At 43.2% G+C, this 20,997-nt stretch overlaps 5 protein-coding genes, 1 non-coding gene and 2 pseudogenes across 8 annotated transcripts in view; 3 read left to right on the top strand and 5 right to left on the bottom strand.

Moving 5' to 3' along the window:
* The window catches only part of LOC114907338 (zinc finger protein 850-like), a 347,786-nt gene that overhangs the window by 149,959 nt on the left and 176,830 nt on the right, over positions 1 to 20,997 (bottom strand).
* Positions 5,194 to 8,838, bottom strand: LOC114907301 (histone H4). 2 transcript variants are annotated; one of them, XM_029242815.1, is made up of 2 exons: positions 8,824 to 8,838; positions 5,194 to 5,533 (listed from the first exon to the last, which is right to left on the bottom strand). In XM_029242815.1, the coding sequence occupies exon 2, from the start codon at positions 5,531 to 5,533 to the stop codon at positions 5,222 to 5,224; it is 312 nt and encodes a 103-aa protein (XP_029098648.1). In that variant the 5' UTR covers positions 8,824 to 8,838; the 3' UTR covers positions 5,194 to 5,221. The 2 variants fall into 2 exon arrangements, with proteins under 2 accessions (XP_029098648.1, XP_029098646.1); XM_029242813.1 differs by lacking the exon at positions 8,824 to 8,838 and adding an exon at positions 7,559 to 7,739.
* On the top strand, positions 8,030 to 8,425 carry LOC114907317 (histone H2A type 1-H). Its single transcript, XM_029242835.1, has one exon. The coding sequence runs from the start codon at positions 8,039 to 8,041 to the stop codon at positions 8,423 to 8,425; it is 387 nt and encodes a 128-aa protein (XP_029098668.1). The 5' UTR covers positions 8,030 to 8,038.
* On the bottom strand, positions 10,294 to 10,758 carry LOC114907303 (histone H3.1). Its single transcript, XM_029242817.1, has one exon. The coding sequence runs from the start codon at positions 10,752 to 10,754 to the stop codon at positions 10,344 to 10,346; it is 411 nt and encodes a 136-aa protein (XP_029098650.1). The 5' UTR covers positions 10,755 to 10,758; the 3' UTR covers positions 10,294 to 10,343.
* LOC114907312 (histone H2A type 1) lies at positions 12,386 to 13,131 on the bottom strand. 2 transcript variants are annotated; one of them, XM_029242829.1, is made up of 2 exons: positions 13,110 to 13,131; positions 12,446 to 12,842 (listed from the first exon to the last, which is right to left on the bottom strand). In XM_029242829.1, the coding sequence occupies exon 2, from the start codon at positions 12,838 to 12,840 to the stop codon at positions 12,448 to 12,450; it is 393 nt and encodes a 130-aa protein (XP_029098662.1). In that variant the 5' UTR covers positions 12,841 to 12,842; positions 13,110 to 13,131; the 3' UTR covers positions 12,446 to 12,447. The 2 variants fall into 2 exon arrangements, with proteins under 2 accessions (XP_029098661.1, XP_029098662.1); XM_029242828.1 differs by lacking the exon at positions 13,110 to 13,131 and having other exon boundaries at positions 12,386 to 12,843.
* Positions 13,019 to 13,519, top strand: LOC114907039 (annotated as a pseudogene).
* LOC114907331 lies at positions 14,225 to 14,542 on the bottom strand (annotated as a pseudogene).
* On the top strand, positions 19,325 to 19,396 carry TRNAQ-UUG. The gene has a single exon. It is a non-coding gene; the product is annotated as a tRNA-Gln (tRNA).

The following is a 20,997-nucleotide window of genomic DNA, read 5'->3' as shown; positions in this document are numbered from 1 at the left end:
AACTGTACCTGATACTGTCAGGCTCTACCACAGGTCTGATCTAAGATTTTGCAAGCCGTATTAGAAGCAGGCTGCTTAACTCAAGATCAACAAAGCAATGATTAATCACTTTTTTTTTTTTTGGCCACGTGGCATGAGGGGCTTTTAGTTTCCCCACCAGGGATCGAACCTGTGTCTCCTTCAGTGGAAGTGCGGAGCCCTAACCACTGGACCGCCAGGGGATTCCCAAGAATTAATCACTTTGGACTGAATGAACTGATTTGATTGTGGCTAAAGGTCCTTTACTAAAACCTTTTTATACTTTCAGTTGCTATATTTTTCAAACTGACTCCTCAAATTTTAGAAAAATATTCCATTAAAAGAACTTTTGATAAACAGTAATACTTAACAATGACTTTTGAAAATATAAAATATAGATTGATTGGCCCTGTCTACAAAACAATACAGAAGAGTGATTGGATTTTATACAGAATCCTTTTTCATAAGAATGTGGTTATTAATATAGGCTTAGAGCTAACCACTCCTCTTAAACAAGTAAGCCTTCATCCCTTTTTCACAACGATGTCATATTAATAAAAAACAGACCAAGTTAAACAAAAGATAAAAATTTAAATACTCTATTATAAAATACCTATCTAAAGGTCTGAGCATACTTAATCAAATTCTTGGCTTCCTAAATATTATGAAATATGTATTTCTTATACTATTTGCAGAGATTTAATTCTGCTACAGAGAAACAAATGTGATGGATGAAACTCATAAGATGTATTAAGTACTGTATAGATAAGTAGTTAGAAAGTAGAGCACATGTGTGTTAAGTATAAGGAGAAAGGACCAGGAGATCTGCACGATCCTTGAGGCACTAGTTATACCTGATACACCTGGACACTAAATATGCCTGGGATACATGAGACACTAAATATTCCTGATACACTAAATATATTTGGGATATGGGTTATCCATTCTGGCCCCCAAGCGACCTTTGCCCAAGATAACACAAATATAACCCATGGCTATATGGCAGGCAAATTGGTGAGCAAGCAACAGATGTGGTCAGGGGTAATAATCTCTCTTTGACAGGTACTGGCCAGGGTCTATCTGTGGACCTTCTTGCCCAAACCTGGACTCTGGGCTTCATAACCAAACCATCAGTAAGGAAGTTTGATGCAGCAGAAAGATATCTGAACATTGTGTAACCCATGATTCAGCTACTGTGGCCCATCTCCTTGAAACCTTATTTTAAGTTTTAACTTACCTCACATCTTTCCCCTTGCCTCAGGTTATGTGTTTAAATTGATTTAAAAAATCATGCATCCCCAACATTTTGATTTAATTTGAGTCTTTTTATGCCTTGGGAGAGCTTGCCTGGTAGTGTGCTTGGAGGCTACCAGGGCATCAAGATACCTTCCCACAGGACAGTGGGCAGTCAAATGTGGAAGTAGGAAAAATATTAAGGAAACTGAAGCCAGTAACCTAGGGGAGAGAAGACGGTCCTCAAGCCAGGGTGGTAGCATAGTGGTACAGAGAATTGATGTTTCCATATATATTTTGAAGGCAAAATCAAGAGGATTTCTAGAAGAATTGAATGGACAAGAATGAAGTAATTATCAACTAAATGGGGGAGTGTTTTAATGAAAGATTAGGAGGGGGGAATACTAAGGATTCTATTTTGGACATGTTAACTTTAAGATGTCAAACATCCATGTGAAGAAAAAATATAGGGAACTGTGGGGAATTCTCTGGCTGTCCAGTGGTTCAGACTCGGTGCTTTCACTGCTGAGGCCTGGGTTCAATCCCTAGTGGGGGAACTAAGGTACTGCAATCCACTCGCCCCCAACCCCCACGCAAAAAAAAAAAAAGAAAAGAAAAAGAGAAAGAAATTGGGTGTATGTCTGTCTGGAGTTTAGGAGAGAAGCCTGGGTTGGCAATATAAAATTGGAAATCATTAATGTACGGATGGCATTGAAAGTCTGAACTTGGTGAGATCTTCAAGCGAATGAGTACAGAAAAAGAAGTAGTAAAAACTTAGCCCTGTATCCCCCAACATTAAGGGTCTGGGGAGAAGAGATGAGCTAACAAAAGATACAGAGCCTCTGGTAAGAGAGAACCAAGTGAAGAAAGTATATCAAAGAGAAATTGTATGGTCAATTATGTCAGTGTTTCCAATAGGTCAAAAAAAATGAAGACTAATAATTGGCCATTGGATGTAGAAAAATGATTGTATATTAGTTTATTTTCTGTCTTTCCCTAGTAAAAAGAGACTTTTTTTTCCTTGCTGTATCACTAGTGCCAAGTACAATGCTTGAAGCACAGCAGTCATTCAGTAATATTAATGAATAAATGAATTAATTAACTAACATTCCTGATGCTATCGACTGAGAGCTTCCCTGTATACTCACTAGGTTAGAGTTCTGAACAAGCAATGAAACTGTGTTAAGTAATACATGCTGATTCTCAGGGTATTTAGTCACGATACTTTTTTCTATTTGTTAAGGTTTTAGTGTAGACTATGTTGTGTTTTTTGTTTTTTGTTTTGTCTGCATTGGGTCTTTGTCGCTGCGCATGGGGTTTCTTCAGTTGTGGCAAGCAGGGGAGCGGAGGCTACTCTCTGTTGCAGTAAGTGGGCCTCCCATTGCGGCGCCTCCTGTTGTGGAGTATGGGTTCCAGGAGCATGGGCCTCAGTAGTTGCAGCATGCCGGTTCAGCAGTTGCAGCACGTGGGCCCTAGAGCGTGCGGGCTTCAGTAGTTGTGGTGCACGGGCTCAGCGGTTGTGGCTCTCGGGCTCCAGAGTGCAGTGTCAGCAGCTGTGGCACACGGGCTTAGCCGCTCTGCAGTATGTGGGATCCTCCCTGACCAGGGATGGAACACGTGTTCCCTGCATTGGCAGGCAGATCATCAACTACTGCGCCACCAGGGAACTCCTATTGTTTCTTTTTTAAGGGTAGTTTTCCCAGTACAGCTGGAAAGGAAAGCCAAGAAGGTGTCCTTGGTTTCTGATGTCTCGATTCTATAACCGCTGAACCTAGCAGATGTTTATAGCAAGAGCTTTTTATGCAACAAACTTTAATCCATTAACCACAGATAAAATAAACCCATGAATTTTGAACTAAATCCTCTCTTGGGAGAAAGGTAAGGACTTGAACTCCTGGACAGGCCCTCTCATTGCGACAAAGGATGATTGATCCTTTGTCCCTTAATTTGGGTCTGAGCTTTGGGTCTGAGAGTTCCACAGCCTTTGAGAGCATTCTCTTAAAGTTGAAATTGATGAAAAGATGGTATTAAAACACCGAGATTTCCCCTTAGATTTGAAAAGGCCTGTGGGACCAGTAGAAGTGGGAAATGCTAATGAGTTGTATTTGAGGTGACCCAATCCTACAGATTCTGATTAACTGGTCTAGGGAAAGACCAGTTATTATTTAAACAAACAAGTTTTTCATAGTAATTCTTATGTGCCTTCACATAAGAGACAGATCTTTTGTCCACATGATGTCTGGGTTTCTCTTTGGAAGTTAAATTCTATGGCTATTCAGAAAAAATGAGATGAGGTTGATAGAAAGTGAGAAAGAGAAAGACAAAAATCACAGCAAACCTATCCAGTTATGCTGTGATCATCCTCAGAAGGCTAAGGAAGGCTCCTCCTGCCTTTTATTTACCACCCAGAATGTGAGTACAAACGAACAGGTGTGACACTGTAGGAATAATCAAGATAATATCTCCAAGTGCAAAAACTGGTTCAAAAAACATATTGACTTTAGGGTATTTCCCATGGCCCCATAACAGACTAGAGAATCTCATCTGGAATGTGGTTGTGATGCAATTAGGGATGAGGCATAGATGAGTAATAACTGCTTCACTTTGCACTTACTATTTGTCAGGCACTGGTGCTTAAGCACTTTTCATTTATCAACTCATTAATCCTCAGAACAATCCTTTGAGCGAGGTATCAATATCATTATCACACAATTGTATAAATGGAGAAACTAAGGCCCAGAAAAGATGTGTAACTTAACCCGTTCTCACCACAGGAGAATGGCGGTACAGGTTTAATCCCAAACCGTCTGCTTCTAAGGATTATGCTTAAACGTTTCACCATCTTGCATCCCTTTGGTAGTAAAGTCACAAAACAGGACATTTACATCTCCTAAAATATTTTTTTATCTTTTACATCCTAAACAGAGATTATTTTTTATGTCCAAAATATATGTGGGTCTGCTTAGCGGTGCCAAGTCGGACGATTTTTCACAAGTAGAAAACAAGTACATTTTTCATTAACATGCTTACATTAATGACAAAAAAATTAAGAAAAATATGTCTAAAGAAAACATATGTGCTCTCCATACGTGGACCAGGAATTTTGTACTTTTGCTTTATCTGAATCCATTACTATAACTGTCCCTCCCCAGTTCTTGTCACCAGTGACATTCACCACTTCACCAAATACATAAATTAAGACTTAATGAGCGCTAATTATGAGCCTCGCCTTTTAAAATCAACCAAAAAACCCTTTACTCACTTGACTCTATGAGTGGACTAATTTTAAAATGTTCTCCCTATCCTTTGTGGTAAATAAGTGATCCAGACCAGTAATAGGCTACTGACTATCCCTCCAGGCACATAGAACATGCCTGCGAGCTTGATTTGACAAGATAGTTATTACCTTTAGAGAGGCAGAGATGTCACTAACTAACCTTAAAGACGAATTCTTTTTCTATAAAACACTTTCCCACTTTGGGATCTGAATACACTTTTTCCAAGTAACACTGCCAGACTCCAGATTGTGTGTGACTTCTTGCCAGTGGTACAGTGTATTAACTGATACAAAGTTACCCCACTTTTAATAGGTGGTTCAACTATAAAAATTACTTTGTAAAAGAAAAAGTTACGTAGTAGCGAACGTAGGCATCTGCAAGACTTTCCCCACTACCTCCTTTAGCAAATTACACAACTAAAGATTCCATACCAACTCAGCGTGAATATATCCTTAGGTAAAGAATTGACTGGATAGCGATCCTAACGACCCCTGCTGTACCTAGGCGGGATTGGGAACACATGCGTCCCAGAATAAGCACAAAACTTCGCAGGCTAAAGTACAATAATTAAATACTCTTTTTAACATCTCCAAGCAATGAAAAGATTAGAGAATCACAGCTCCTTACAAGTGAAAAGTAGGAAGCCCTGAAAAGGGCCTTTTGTTAACAGAACAGACACAAAACTGAACACTCTAGCCGCCAAAGCCATAAAGGGTGCGTCCCTGACGCTTGAGCGCGTAGACCACGTCCATGGCGGTGACAGTCTTGCGCTTGGCGTGCTCGGTGTAAGTGACAGCGTCCCGAATCACGTTCTCCAGGAACACCTTCAGCACCCCGCGAGTCTCCTCGTAGATGAGGCCAGAGATGCGCTTGACGCCACCACGCCTAGCCAAACGCCGAATAGCGGGCTTAGTGATGCCCTGAATATTATCGCGCAGCACCTTGCGGTGGCGCTTGGCGCCCCCCTTTCCGAGACCCTTCCCGCCCTTCCCACGACCCGACATAACGAGCACTTATTGAAGCTCAACAAAACTGCTTCCACAGCTCGCGGATGCAAGCTTTTATACGTCCGGTAGCGGACCGAACTGAGAACCTGAAGGCGGGAAGACCCTCCCTAAGCGGGGGAGGGGAATTTGACAAAGAAAAAAGAAAAAGAGGCCTTCTCTGTTCCTTTGTACTGTTTCACGCTGTGGTAACTTATTTTGTTACCATGTTTTAAGGCTTTAACAATTGCTTTTGAATGCGCACGCAAAACATTAGTGTTGTGGAAAAGGGCAAAACTCGTTATCTCACCATACAGAGATCACTGCTGGTAGCTAATTTGGTATTTTGTTGAATAGATAAAAGCACATATTCTTTCAAAGAGAATGTATGCAATGCTGCATATGCCCTTTTAAAACCTCTTTACACTGGTGTATTTAACTCAATTTCCCTTGAGTTTTTAATAACAAGTTATTAATGTCTGCTTATTATTCCTTCCCATTAATTCTCCATAGCACAGTTTTAAACAATTCCCTAGCAATTCCTTAATCAGCCAGATTTTTAAAATAATTCTTTTCTCCACCAATGAAATGCCTTTAACATCATACTTGGAGCTATTACTAAAATTCTATTCTGTTCTATATACTATGGTTTCCCAAATCTATTTGTTACATTCAGAATTAATTTGGGGATAGATGATTTTTTTTTTTTGTCTGGTTGATCAAGTGGTCAGCAAGCAAGATTTATGGGTTTATTTGCCAGTGATAAAGTACCCTCTTTAATTTCTGTAATGTACTGGGGACACTAGTTCTTCCTATTGTGTTTCCATTAAAATGTTTTAAACACTGTAACTTGTTTCAAGAAAAAAGAAAACGCCTTTGGGTTTTTCAGAGGCACCAGGCTTTCCTACCAACATAGGAAAAGTATAATTTCAAAGAGAACTGAAGAGGTGAAGGAAAAATTTTTTAATTTCCAACTCTTTTCTCTTACAAGAGAAAGGACTCAGGTTTATTTTTCAAACTGCTCTTGTTTACTCCATGACTAAAAGCCATCTAATCCCTTTAGCAATGCTTATCATTTTACAGTTACGTATGGGAGGTGGTGGAGCAAGGTGGGGTACATTGAAAGGAGAGGGAACTAGGTGAGAAACTAGAAAATGAAACAATCTACATTATGCTGTCTCGTAACTCTTAAGTCATCAAGTCCTGTCAGCACTCGATCTTAAAATTACCCCAGCTTCCAACTATTAAGGTTGAGATTTTAATAATGCATAAGGTTGTGGGCCCGTTGCAGCTTAGGGAGGAAGCACTCAGACACACTGGCTGCGAATTCGGCCTCCTTGTCAACTAATACCTTCGACTTCTGAATCCTCCAGGAGTAAGTAATTCCTTACTTCAATTTCATAGGCAGTAAGTAGCTAAGTAGCTTATTGGATAGGACCCAGAAACTAGGTAGCTTATCGGGATAGGATCCAGAGATAAGATTAAAGAAAACCCCAGGAGTTATTGCGATGCTCTGGCTACTTGCAGTGCAATGAGTTATCTTCAAAAACTTCTGCAAACTGAAGGATACATGCATTATTAGTTCTTCACTAAGTACACGAAATCTACTTATAATAGTGAAAGGTAACTGTAACGAACATGCAAAAATGCATGAGAATCAAGGCTCCCCAAAAAACGTACAAACTTTTAATCTAAAGCTATACTTACACATTCAAGAGAACATGAAACATTTCAAAACAGACCTAACAACGAACAAGCTCTTTTTCGGAAAGTGTAGGTGGCTCTGAAAAGAGCCATTGGGTGTGAGAAAGTCTGATCAATCGCTCTGCAATCAGTGACTCACTTGGAGCTGGTGTACTTGGTGACAGCCTTGGTGCCCTCAGACACGGCGTGCTTGGCCAGCTCGCCGGGCAGCAGCAGGCGCACGGCCGTCTGGATCTCCCTGGAGGTGATGGTCGAGCGCTTGTTGTAATGCGCCAAGCGCGACGCCTCGCCCGCGATGCGCTCGAAAATGTCGTTAACGAACGAATTCATGATGCCCATGGCTTTAGACGAGATACCGGTGTCCGGGTGGACCTGCTTCAGCACCTTGTACACGTACACCGAGTAGCTTTCCTTGCGGCTGCGCTTGCGCTTCTTACCATCTTTTTTCTGGGCCTTGGTCACCGCCTTCTTGGAACCCTTCTTCGGGGCAGGAGTGGACTTGGCAAACTCAGGCATGGCGAAGAACTGCGATACAAGGGATAAACGAAAGATCAGGACGCCAACAGGTACCTCTTTAACACCAAGGCTTTATGCAAATGAGGTGCAGTAAAGGTTTCTAGTGATTCTTCTCCAGTGAAGTCATAGCTCAGTTTTGCCCAATCAAGGTAAGCATCCTGCATAGTCGCGTTTCCATTGGTCTAAGTGAAAGTAAAATGTTAGCCAATCGTATAGCTTCCTTTTCGCGCCCAGCAGGGGCTATAAAAGGTGCGTTTTAAAGTTTTTGTGTCAGTTATCTTTGGGAGCGTCCGTTAGTGCCGAGTTATGTCTGGGCGAGGCAAACAAGGCGGCAAGGCTCGCGCCAAGGCTAAGACTCGCTCTTCGCGGGCCGGGCTCCAGTTTCCCGTGGGCCGAGTGCACCGCCTGCTCCGTAAGGGCAACTACGCCGAGCGGGTCGGGGCCGGCGCGCCGGTGTACCTTGCGGCGGTGCTGGAGTACCTGACGGCCGAGATCCTCGAGCTGGCGGGCAACGCAGCCCGTGACAACAAGAAGACGCGCATCATCCCGCGCCACCTGCAGCTGGCCATCCGCAACGACGAGGAGCTCAACAAGCTGCTGGGTAAAGTCACTATCGCGCAGGGCGGCGTCCTGCCCAACATCCAGGCCGTGCTGCTGCCCAAGAAGACCGAGAGCCACCACAAGGCCAAGTAGGGACCAAGCTTCGAAGCAACAAAAGGCTCTTTTCAGAGCCACTTCTATCGTCATAAAAAAGGTGACACGACTTGGTACATTTTTAATTTGTTCTGTGAAGTGCAGTACTGATACGCTCTAGTTAGGCTTCAGTCCCAGGATATCCATATTTTTCGTGTTCCGTATTTCACAGTTGCTATTTAGAAGTCAACAAAATTGACATTTGTGTTAGACTAATTTCAATCAGTGAAGTTACAAGGTTATTGACTCATCTATCTAGATCCACGTGTGGGAGTTAGGCAAGTGGAATAAGTGAGTTTTTATGAAGCCAAAGCATCTGTTGGAGGGGCCCTGAGGTGGTTTTTTGTGAATGATACACAAACTCATTTGGGGTGTCAGAAAGATAGTAAATCCTGCATCTTAAAATTTGCTTTTAAAGAGTTGTTTTAAAACACTTACGATACGCAGTCGTTACTTAGGCTTATTTTCAACAAATATCACACACTTGGATACCAGGCATTAAGGATACAATGTTAATGAGACGCCGCCGGTCCTAAAGAAAATCTAATGGGAAGAAACAAAAGTAAGTAAAGAACAAAGTAGCAAGATAAGTAACCTCAGAATATAAGGGGAGCATAGAGGAATAAGATCTGTGAGAGGTAACACTTGGTCTGAGGATTAAAGGAAGTCGGGAAATAGAGGAAAGTGTACGGATTCCAGCAGAAAATGAGCGTCACCAAATTCATGGCTTGTGTATGCAGGCAAATGACAAAAAGTTCGATACTGGCAAATAAGGCAGAGTGGTCACAAGAGAGGAAGAGCCAGAGGGATTTCTAGGCCAGTCCTTTGGTTTCAATGCTTTATATATACTAATGACTTCCAAATCTTATGTCCATCCCAGACTTATCTCAATTTCAGACATACATATACATCTACTTTCTGATATTCTTGTAGATCTCCGGGGAATTCAAAATGTATATCCCAGACTGAACATCATCACTACTTTCCCAGTGAATCTTATCTTAGTACTTGGCATCACCATCTACCCATTAGCATGATCCAAAATGGCCTGGTGTCTTGAGTATTCATTTTTGTGAGCCATTACTATAGCAAAAATCCAAGTTCCTTGTATGGAATGATGAAATTATGTTGAAATTCCAGAAAAGCTTAGGTAGAAGGATAACACTACCGGAGTTCAGCACATAGTTTAGAGACATGGAATATTTGTATCCACATAATTAGAAATGTACACATAACTAGGACTGCTCATTTCCCCTGAATAAATCTTCAAATAATGAGGACTTAAAGATTACTTGGGGAAGCAATATACTGACTGCATATATTCAGGGGAGGGTGCCCTACCCAGCCAGCAAAAAGGGCCATCTCTGTTGTGGGCCCCTCTTAATATCTCAGTTCCCCAAGCCAGAAGGCCCTGTTTACACACTCAAGAATACCAATCTGATTAGAAATTGGCCTTAGATGTGCCCGGGGCGGGGGTGGGGAACGACTGCTTCCCATCAAATCTTTTTTCCCATAGGAAGGCTGATTCCTGGGAGGGGACACTCAATTATTTTTTGCTTAAGGTGTTAATCCAAGTAGAAAGCATCAGATCATTTTAACTTGGTAAAATATTAGCATCACCATAAATCCCATGTGGAAATCATAGGTCCTACATTTCACAAGCCCCCTCAGATAAAGGAATGGGCATGATTACATCTGACAGTCTAATCGTAGCAGTAGTGTTTTCTACTTGTTTTACTAAATTGGGAGATGGAAATAACACATACACCTGGTACTTAGAAAATCACAATGTATAAAGTTCACCTGTCTCCCACAAGCAAAGCTAGTAGCAGTAATTAGCAGGGAAACAGTCCTTTTTCAGTGTGCATGTAGGCGGCTCTGAAAAGAGCCTTTTGGGGTGGATGGGAGACCGTCAGGCTCACGCCCTCTCCCCGCGGATACGGCGGGCAAGCTGGATGTCCTTGGGCATGATGGTGACGCGCTTGGCGTGGATGGCACACAGGTTGGTGTCCTCGAAGAGCCCCACCAGGTAGGCCTCACACGCCTCCTGCAGCGCCATCACGGCCGAGCTCTGGAAACGCAGGTCGGTCTTGAAGTCCTGCGCGATCTCGCGCACCAGGCGCTGGAACGGGAGCTTGCGGATCAGCAGCTCCGTGGACTTCTGGTAGCGGCGGATCTCGCGCAGGGCCACCGTGCCGGGCCGGTAGCGGTGCGGCTTCTTCACGCCGCCCGTGGCCGGCGCGCTCTTGCGGGCCGCCTTGGTAGCCAGCTGCTTGCGCGGCGCCTTGCCGCCGGTGGACTTGCGAGCGGTCTGCTTCGTGCGAGCCATGACTAGATGGTTCAGCTAGCATAAAGGCGCCCCCTAGCCACCTATTTATAGCGAGAGTCACAAGCTGATTGGACAAAAGGAGACCAGGACTATCCAACCGGTAACCGGACTGGTTAGGACTCGAAAATTTTATTTGTTGTTCCCCCAATCCTCCGACAGTGTCAGTTATCTGTGACCTCAATTTTTTTCATTTTTCCTGTAAAGTTGTTTGCTCTGTAACAGCAATTTCCAGTAGAAATAAATACAAGCTACATAAGAAACAGAAACTTTTCTAGCAACATTAGAACAAAATAAAAACAAGAAATTATTTTTAGTAGTATTCTGTTTAACCCCATATATCTAAAATATTCATTTCAACATGTAATCAATATAATTGTTAGATATTTCACATTAATTTTTTTTATTTTGCAGTTTGAAATCCAGTGTGTATATTACATGTCTACTGCTTTGTTCAAACGAGCCACATATCCAGTGATCAGTGGCCACAATTGGTTAATAGCAGCCCTGTACCATCACCCCTCAGCTTTCCTTCAAACACGAATTTTAAGAACTTTAAAAATTTTTTCTGTAAGTACAATCTGATTTGCATGTGCGGAATTAAAGGGTTAATAACTTCATAGGGAAACCCATCCTTACATGAACTTCTTTTCATTGTTAGTTAATATAAAACAATTCCATTGCAGCACAATTTATTTTTCTATTTTAGGAATGTAATTCCTTTGTTTTTAAAGAATCTTAATTCCCCACCAGTAACCTATGTTTACCGCAAGCTACACACCCCTTGGGTTTGCAGCTACATCCAATAGTTCCTTAGCAACTGGCAGAACCTTAGGAGAGCCTCCTTGCCTGGCATCTGATACATCTGATCCTCCCCCTCCCCCCAGGGCCTAGAAATTACCAAGGCAAGCTTTTTTTTTTTTTTAAGGAAAAAACGATCTAATCCCATCAGTACAGGGTCTTTTAACAATAAAAAGACTAAGAAAACGGCATTTTAAACTAGAACTTAGCATTTTTATCCTGAAACGAATGATCATCGACTTATGTAGACATGTTTGTATGGATGGGTGCAAGGGAGCTTGGAAAATACTTGAGAACCCAATAATAAACAATGAGTATAATTGTCAGGCACCTCAGCTAACTTTTCCAATAAGAAGCCTGAGTATTTAAATATTCCTTAATCAGCAATGTAAAAGGTAATGTACACTGATGTGAAATTAGGTCTTTCTCAGATATCTTACGGCTCCAAAAATGGCCTTTGACCTAAGATACAGGTTTGGTTTGATCCCTGAACATTCAGGATGTCTAGAACCCAGAAAACAAAAATGTCTTAAAACTGCCACAAAAAGGCACATTGACCTTCCACCAGAAGTTTGTGCTTTCCAGAGGTTCATGATGGGTAGAGGTGAAGGTGACAATACTTAAGAATGACTCACTCCACATAACCTCTCAAATCTGCCAATGGTGATGAATCAAAGTTTATAGGTTATTTCACACACTTTAACATGGAGTGGAAATCACTTCCTAACACAAGTTTTGAGGTTGGTATAATTCACCTATAATGGTCCTAAGTATTATCTAGAGTATAAGCTTTATAAACCTAGTGCTCAGTTCTTCCCAGAAAACTGTAGGTGGCTCTGAAAAGAGCCTTTGGTTTGATTGAGAAACTTGAGCTGCATTAAACTAATCCAGACTTCTATTTGCCTTTAGCCTTGTGGTGGCTCTCGGTCTTCTTGGGCAGCAGCACGGCCTGGATGTTGGGCAGGACCCCACCCTGCGCGATGGTGACTTTACCCAGCAGCTTGTTGAGCTCCTCGTCGTTGCGGATGGCCAGCTGCAGGTGGCGTGGGATGATGCGCGTCTTCTTGTTGTCACGGGCTGCGTTGCCCGCCAGCTCGAGGATCTCGGCCGTCAGGTACTCCAGCACCGCCGCAAGGTACACCGGCGCGCCGGCCCCGACCCGCTCGGCGTAGTTGCCCTTACGGAGCAGGCGGTGCACTCGGCCCACGGGAAACTGGAGCCCGGCCCGCGAAGAGCGAGTCTTAGCCTTGGCGCGAGCCTTGCCGCCTTGTTTGCCTCGCCCGGACATGGCTCGGGATCAACAACCGCTATCAAAGGTAAGAAGCAAAAATTTAAAAACGCATATTTTATAGGCCCTGCTAGGCGCGAAAAGGAAGCGGTACGATTGGCTAACATTTTACTTTCATTTAGGCCAATGGAAACGCCACTATGCAGGATGCCTACCTTGACTGGGCAAAAATTGAGCTATGACGTCACTGGAGAACAATCACCAATCACCAGCCACCTTTATCCCACCTCATTTGCATAAACCCTTGTTGTTAAAGAAGCGCCTTTTACTTTCCTGGTCCTTTGTTTCATTTCGATAGCAGTACTTCAGCATGCCTTAGCCTGCGGAAGTCCACTCCTGCCCCGAAGAAGGGCTCCAAGAAGGCGGTGACTAAGGCTCAGAAGGATGGCAAGAAGCGCAAACGCAGCCGCAAGGACAGCTACTCCGTGTACGTGTACAAGGTGCTGAAGCAGGTCCATCCGGACAATGGCATCTCGCCCAAGGACATGGGCATCATGAATTCGTTCGTTAACGACATCTTCGAGCGCATCGCGGGCGAGGTGTCGCGCCTGGCGCATTGCGCTCGACCATTACATCCAGGGAGATCCAGACGGCCGTTCGCCTGCTGCCTGGAGAGCTGGCCAAGCACGCAGTGTCTGAGGGCACCAAGGCTGTCACCAAGTATACCAGCTCCAAGTAAATGTGTTTATAGGCGTTACCAAACCCAAAGGCTCTTTTCAGAGCTACTTAACACTCCTCAAGAAAGAGCTGGGGCGCCTTGTCTGTCATTTCCGTGCGGGGGGTGGGGGAAGGTGGCGGGGAGAGAGAAGGAGGAGGTGTCTTTGCTGGATTTGGGTAATATTTGAAGAGGTGGCGTTTAACCCAAATTTGGTGTTAATCTGACAAATGTTCAGACAAGGAAGTGCATTTTGGCGAGCACTTCTGGTGTCAACACTATGTTCTTTGATTCATCTAGCCCGTCTCCCCAGGTTTTGACTGGACAGACAATACCTGAAAACCTCGAGAACAACAATGACAACGCCAGGGAAATCCAGGAGGTCACTGGACTGGTTCCCTTTAGATACTAGTTTAATTTCACAGTTAGGAAGCCCCAAGGTTAAAATGTTTGCAGTTTAGCACATTCTATAAGTGCGCCTGGGAGCCTGTAAGCATTGTGAATGGAAGCCATTTTTACGTGTACAGGAACCCCAGACCCATTGACTGCATAGCCCTTTTTCTCGTATCACTTTGCAGCAGACCACGATGACGTACACTAGTGCAGGAACTAAGGAACAAGACTTCAGCTACAATACGTGATCTGAACAGATAACCCCTTAAAAGAAAAGATAGGTACCCCTGAAAAGAGCTTTTACAATTGAAAACAGCAATACAAGATACAGTGCAATCAGCCGCCAAAGCCATAGTGGGTGTGTCCCTGGAGCTTGAGAGAACAAAGTCTACAGCGGTGACCGTCTTGCGCTTGGCACGCTGGGTGTAGGTTATGGCGTCATGGTCACATTTCATAGTAAGACCTTCAGCACCCCGCGGGTCTCTGTAGACGAGACCGGAGATGCACTTGACTCCACCGCGGCAGGCCAGGCGCCGGATGGCGGGCCTGGTGATACCCTGGATGTTGGCACACAGGACCTTACCGTGGCTCTTAGCAGCACCATTAACCCTAGCCCCTCCCCGCCTTGCCGTGGCCTTGCCGTGGCCTTGCCATGTTGAAAGTACAGATAAATCGAAACTCTAAAGACAACCGTGGAAAAAAGGTGTACTCAAGGCGGGGGGGCGGGGGGGGGCAGCCGTTTATTTGAATTCTTCGGACCAAATTAAAAACTAGAGAAACTCGAGAGGGAAAGACTCGCATTTCTCGTTCCGCCCCCTTCCTTGTTCCAAACAAAGGCGGAACTCCCGAAGTAGCTGAGTTCATCTTGGATAAGGTGAGGCCTAAGGTGCGGTGCCCTTGGAGGGAAGAAAAGGTGCTGTGGACTCAGAGATGTATTTTAGGCACGAAAAAGAGATTAACCAGAGAATGCGGAATGTGCTGGATGGCCTAGGGGCAGGGATGGATGGAGGCTCTTTTTAATTGTGCCCGTTTTAAGCACTTTGAATTTTGAATCATATGTACACATTGTCCATAAATAAACAAAACACAGGTAAGATAATAAATGCTTCAGTAGAGATGTGCATGGAAAGCCCAAGGAGCACAGAATAAATAATATTACCAATAAAGGAGGGTGGTGTACAAAACAGCATTCTGGGTACTTGAAGTAAGAAAGTGGACATCACATTCAAGGCATTGGAAATGGTCAGTGGGACTAAAGTCTACAGGACTGGGCTTCTCAAAACGATGACAGGATTTCAGTATAAAACCATTAGGTATGAACCATGAAACGTTTATCAAATAAGATTCTGAAGTATTCACGATTCAAGATGCCAATTTAGTGTTGTGTGGTTATTTAAATGAAGCAGACTCTCACGTTACTTGTTAAATTAACCTAGCAGTCATAGGAGTTTCTTTGTTCCCCTGAGCATGAAGGAGAAAAAGAAAGTACCATTGGTCCGTTTTGGAACTAGTAGTCCTCTTTTTAACCACCTAAAAAGAGATGTCAAATACAACATTGTTACCTTTGCAGCCAGCCAGGGGATCAGAATTACAAACTGCATAGATCTATATCTAAGGAATATGCAACAATGTCTAATGTTTGGACTTCCTAGGAGATCTCTTACAAATCAAATGAGACTCCCACATTTTTATTAACTGAGAACAGACAACTCGGTGGTAGTTTTGAATACCGGCAGAGAATTCCATATTGGACAGGAGAAAGAGAATCTGACAACTCTTTAGATCAAATTCTTTTGACTACTTTTATGAAGGAGGATTGGAACTGTAATTTCAGGGTAGAGGAACATCTTACTTTTTTGAGAATCATTAATTATAGACTTTCATTTTTAAGGTTAGGTTCTTAAATTTAAGTAGTTAATATTATAAGAAAAAGCAGGCCTGAGTTCATATTTTACATGAAAAACAGAAAAAAGACTGCAGAGGATTTTATCCTTCAAAAGGGCTTTATCTTCCACCATCCAGGAAGTCCTCTCTACTGTACAGATTGGCTTATTGTCAATAATAAGGGTATTCTTTGTTTTTTGTTATTTTCATATGTTTAGTAGGTACATTCCTCACCTTCGTTCATGCAGGTTTTTTAATAAATTTGTTTTCTATAACCTCATATTCTTCTATGAGAACCTACTATTTAGTCTGTCTCAGCAGGTTTATAAGACAGAAGTTGTAACAGAGATGCGAGAATCCATAGAGCGTAAGGAGGGCCTGCTTCCCTTTCCAGTGTTTCTATGAGCCTTAGTTGTTATAAACTGGAAGTAACAATGGAATCCTTCAAGCTGGGACTTTATTAGGATTCTTACATCTGAGGAATATATTCACGATAACAAAATTCACAAGAGATGCTCATCAAACTAGAATTCACTATATTAGTTGTAATGAGAAGTATGCCTGGCCTGACTGACCAATTTATTGGTCACAAATTGCTTTAGTAAGTCAAGAAAGTAAATGAAGTAGCCTGATTCCTAAAGAACATTTTCATAAATCTTTAACAGTACTATAACTTCTCTCTCTTTATCCTTGGTATAATTGTATCTTAAACAGTCACACTTGCAATCTAGCATGAATTAATTGTCTCCCTGGAGGATTTTGAGGTAGAGGTCACCAACAATCCTCACACCTCACCTTTCCTTTGCTCGGATTCTAGCATTCCATCTCAACTCCCGTGCACATATCTGTCATTAAATTGTTGGAATTTCACTTTTATATCATTTTACATTTGCATGATTTCTTAATATCTGAGAAACATTAGAGATTTGGAAGTGCTTTCAAAGAACCTCATCCATCTATTCCTGCTCCTGTTATGACCAGGTTCTATTTCTGTACCCTTTCTTCAACTTCTGGGAAAGAACCCCACATAAGGTTTATAAAACTGAATTCCCAGATGAGAGCCCCCAAAGATGCACTTACATATGGGAGAGGTTAGCACCCTTTAGGCTCTCAAATGTGTTGATTTAGAACTTCAGTATCTGTGTGTACAAAAAAAGACTACAGACTTAGAATTTTAAAACAAAACTTTGTCATTTGTAAAACTGTGCTGCAGGAAGAAAGGGAAAGGGGTGAGAAGGAGACCAGCAAGCTTAACCAAGCAGAGGTCCAACCAACCTCTCATTTAGTGGCCCCCAGGTTTTCCTCTCCCTCTCCATGCAATGAAGGTAGGAGTTAGAACTCTTAGATACCAAGGCCATGGTTCCTTGGCAAAACAAAACAAAATACCAGAAAATGGATGATCTGAGGTCACCGAGGGGTGACTTCACTACGACAAAGAGGCAAATGCCATTCTGGTCACTGTGCAGATCACAGACAAGTCAGTGAAACTCGTACCAGTTTCCTTATCCGCAAAACAGGGGTAGAAAGCCAGCCCGGTTTCATCAAAAAGTTGTTTGGATCGAATAAAACAATATATGTATCAGGGAAATAATTAAGCATCATACAATAAGGGAAGAAGAATTATATAGAAAGTATTGCCAATTCCAGTTATAAATCAGGCATATCATTGTAGAGCCAATGATTTTATGTGACCCAATCAGCCAGCAAAAGGGAAATTAATTTATTTCATCATCGAGTATTTGTTAAGCACCTATGATTATGTGACAAGCACTATGCTAGTATGGAGGATACACAGTGAAAAAAAGCCTGTGAAAGTTTCTTGGGAAAAAAAAACCTGTGAAAGGGAAAAAAAAAGCCTGTGAAAGTTCCTGCTCATGTGACACTTTGAGGGAAGGGGTAAGCTAGGCAATAAAAAAATAAATTAATAAAATTCTTAATATATCAGCTCCTTAGTAAGTGATTTGGATAAAAATAAAGCAGGAAAGGGGATAGGAAGTTGGGGATCTCAATTTTAAGTAGGGTATGCAGACAAGGCGTTGTGGAGGAGTCATTGGCATAAAGTGCTGAGTCACTACCTGGGGAAATCTGTTCCAGGCAAAAGGAACAAGTAATCAAGTCAGGTACTTAGTGTGTTCTGGGAACTGCAAGAGGCCGTTGTGGCTGGGGAAAGGGAGCTATGGGGTGAGCAGTTTTGAGCTTCTTGTGTCTTTTTCTCTTAGTCCAACTTAATTTCTGCACAGAGCCTTTGCAGCCTGCATGTTTTCTAAATAGCTGCTGAAAAAGATGCCCTGCAACGCAAGACGAGGTGGCGCCGCCTCTGCAAGGCTCTAGATCCAGGGAAGCAAACAGTGTTATTGCAAAACCATCCCGAAAGAGGTGAATTCCAACAAAGGAGTCTTGTTCTCAGCCATACCCCAGCACCAAGTGCAGAGCCTGGAATGTACACTCAATGAATGACACCCCAACAAATGTTTTTTTACAGCTTAATATAATAACCGTACATAGCACTTAGATGGTGTCTTTAGGGGAGTTTTCTTATCTCTAATCATCCCACTCTCACAAAACCCCACGCAAGCCCAACAATTTTGTAAACAATCATCATTTTTGAAAACATATGACAAACTTAAATAGCCCCATAAGAAGACACTGACGTTCACTAAAGCATTACTTATAGTGGCAAAAAATTGGGGACAGTCCTACTGGGTAAAACTAAGGGAGTAGATCAGGAAAATTCCTGTTTCTAGAGTTGTTCAGGTTACTGTTACTGCATAATAAGCAGCCCAAGCTCGGTGGAACAAAACATTTTATTATGTTCATGGATTCTGTGATCAGGAATTAGGGCAGAGCACAGCAGGAATGACTGTCTGCTCCAAGATGTCTGGGGCCCCAGGTGGAGGGTCACTGACTTGTGATTCTTGGGACAGCCTCTGAGGGCTGGAATCGTCTGGAAGCATCTTCACCCACATGTCTGGCAACTGACACTGGCTGTGGGCTGGGACTGTCTGCCAGAGCACTTTTATGTGGTCTGGCTTCGTAACTGTGTGGTGGCCCAGAATGTTCAGACTTCTCATATATTCCAAAAGTGAGTCTCCCAGGACACTTAACCAGAAGCTGTGACTTCCCATCTCAGGATAAAAGTCAAAATCCTAACCAGGTCCCACACAGCATTGCCAGTTGTATATAAGATGATTAAGTGGGAGGTACAAAGGTGGAAGCAGGGATTTCACCCTTAGAAAAGGTCCCTGAAAACCCAGATGAAAATGTCGTTTTACAAAAGTTGTGCAGTCCTAACGATAATTCTTGGGTATAGGACTGTCCTGAGCACAGCTGGACTTCCAGCATCTCTGGCCCTGTCCTGTCAACGCCAGTTGTGCCCTGAGCCATTGAGACAACCAAAACAGCCACACGTTTTCAAAATGCCCCTCCAGGGGGCGGTACAGTTTTGTTGGTGGGGTGGGGGGAACACGTTGTTTAAAATTTACTAGTTGGGAGCCGGTGCCTAAAAGATGGATATTTGTCACAAGAGATACCTTTCCAAAATTGCTCCTTGTCGGCCCCATGGTGTAATGGTTAGCACTCTGGACTTTGAATCCAGCGATCCGAGTTCAAATCTCGGTGGGACCTTGCTGAATGTTCTCGTTTTCATTTTTATTTCTGCAATCTCGTCCCTTAAAACCAGCATTTCCCTCTGTAATCCAGCCCACCACACGTCAGTCATAATGAGCAATAGTATCTTGGTCAAGCTTCGGAAATCGGAGCTCACCGGCTGCTGGAGCGAAGCTATATGCAGAAACCAGCGCCGCGGGGAGCAGCCGCCAACCCTGTTACCTGTGCCCAGGTCCGGGCGCGGAGGGGCTGTCTCTCGACTGTCTCCCCTCGCTTTATTCCTAGAAAGGAATCTATGTACGCATGCAAACGGACTTTCTGTTTTTAAAAGAATGGCCACATTACCCTAAAACTGGAAAAGGAAGTCTAAACTGAGACGTGATAAATATCTGATTAGAAGCTGCTTTCCCTCGCGGCTTTGCTGTTCACTGAGCTTTCTCAGAGGGTGGCATCCGAGCCCACACAGGCAGAGCGCGATGGATTAGCAGTCCCGGGCCTTAACCACTTTCAGGCCACCTCGTCCCATCTTAGCTGCAAATTCCTTAGATTCTTTCTTAGACTTATGTTAGTAATACTTCTGCACTTCGATTACGTTGATCCGTGTGGTACAGTTCTTCAAACTGCAGGTAGCAACCCATGAGTGAGCAGCCCTTGTTGTCACCTTTGAGAATCCTAAGACAGGACAAGTTCTTTTCACTTTGCTCGGGCAGCTTTCCACATTTTAATGATTGCTGCCCTAACCTGCCCACATCTCCAACCTCATTTGTCACCGTTCCTGTCACACACTTACCTCCAAATTACCTTCTAGTCACAAGCCACGATAAAATTATTTCTATTCTTCCTTTTTTTTTTTCTCTCCACATTTCTACCAGCAAAACTTTTTTGCCCTCCCATTTCCCCTCATGTTATGAGGTCTGATTCTCTACTCATTCCTCAAATATTAACTTAGCCCTTTCAGCCCTTCTTACTGAGGACTTCATTGACTCCCTTCCTCTAGGCTTTCGTGCCCCATCTCTTTCCTCAGCACCGGAATGTCCCCTTCTCCTACCACCTCAGGTTTTAATTGCTTGTTTGATAAGCCCTCCCTCCTGCTCTAGACAGCAAGGTCTCCTAGGGGAGAGACCAGTACTGTGGCCTTGTTCACCTTTCAGTTCTCAGTCACAGAGTCCCTGTTTCCTGTTAGGAGTTCAAAAATACTTGCTGAGTGCAGGGAGTTCCCTGGTTCCTAGTGGTTAGGATTCCGGGCTTTCCCTGTTTGGGGAACTGAGATCCCACAAGATGCATGGCCAACAAAACAAACAAACAAACTTTATGCTGAGTGCATAAAGTTTTCACCTAATCTGGTTTGATCATCCCAGAACCCAGGACAGTTCATGTCCACGCTTGGTTCCAAATCTGTCTGCTTCACTTCTTCCCAGATTTCTTTTCACTCTTTTCCTTCAATGATCCCAAGTCTACAGTGACTCTAAGAACAAGTCTTTGCCCAAGACTGGAGCAGAAGCCTCCCTGAAGGTGAATGTCAACCACGACTCTATCTTAATGAGACCACAGCGGTAGCTAAAGTTGGGTGGGGGGATGTGTAATTGGAGCACTGAATTTTGCACTTTTGAATGAGAGTT

This window comes from Monodon monoceros, unplaced genomic scaffold, assembly GCF_005190385.1.
Source record: "Monodon monoceros isolate NGI ecotype Baffin Bay Population unplaced genomic scaffold, NGI_Narwhal_1 Super_Scaffold_3, whole genome shotgun sequence".
In the NCBI taxonomy this organism is placed as follows: domain Eukaryota; kingdom Metazoa; phylum Chordata; class Mammalia; order Artiodactyla; family Monodontidae; genus Monodon; species Monodon monoceros.
This window is presented reverse-complemented; position numbering and strand designations above follow the sequence as displayed.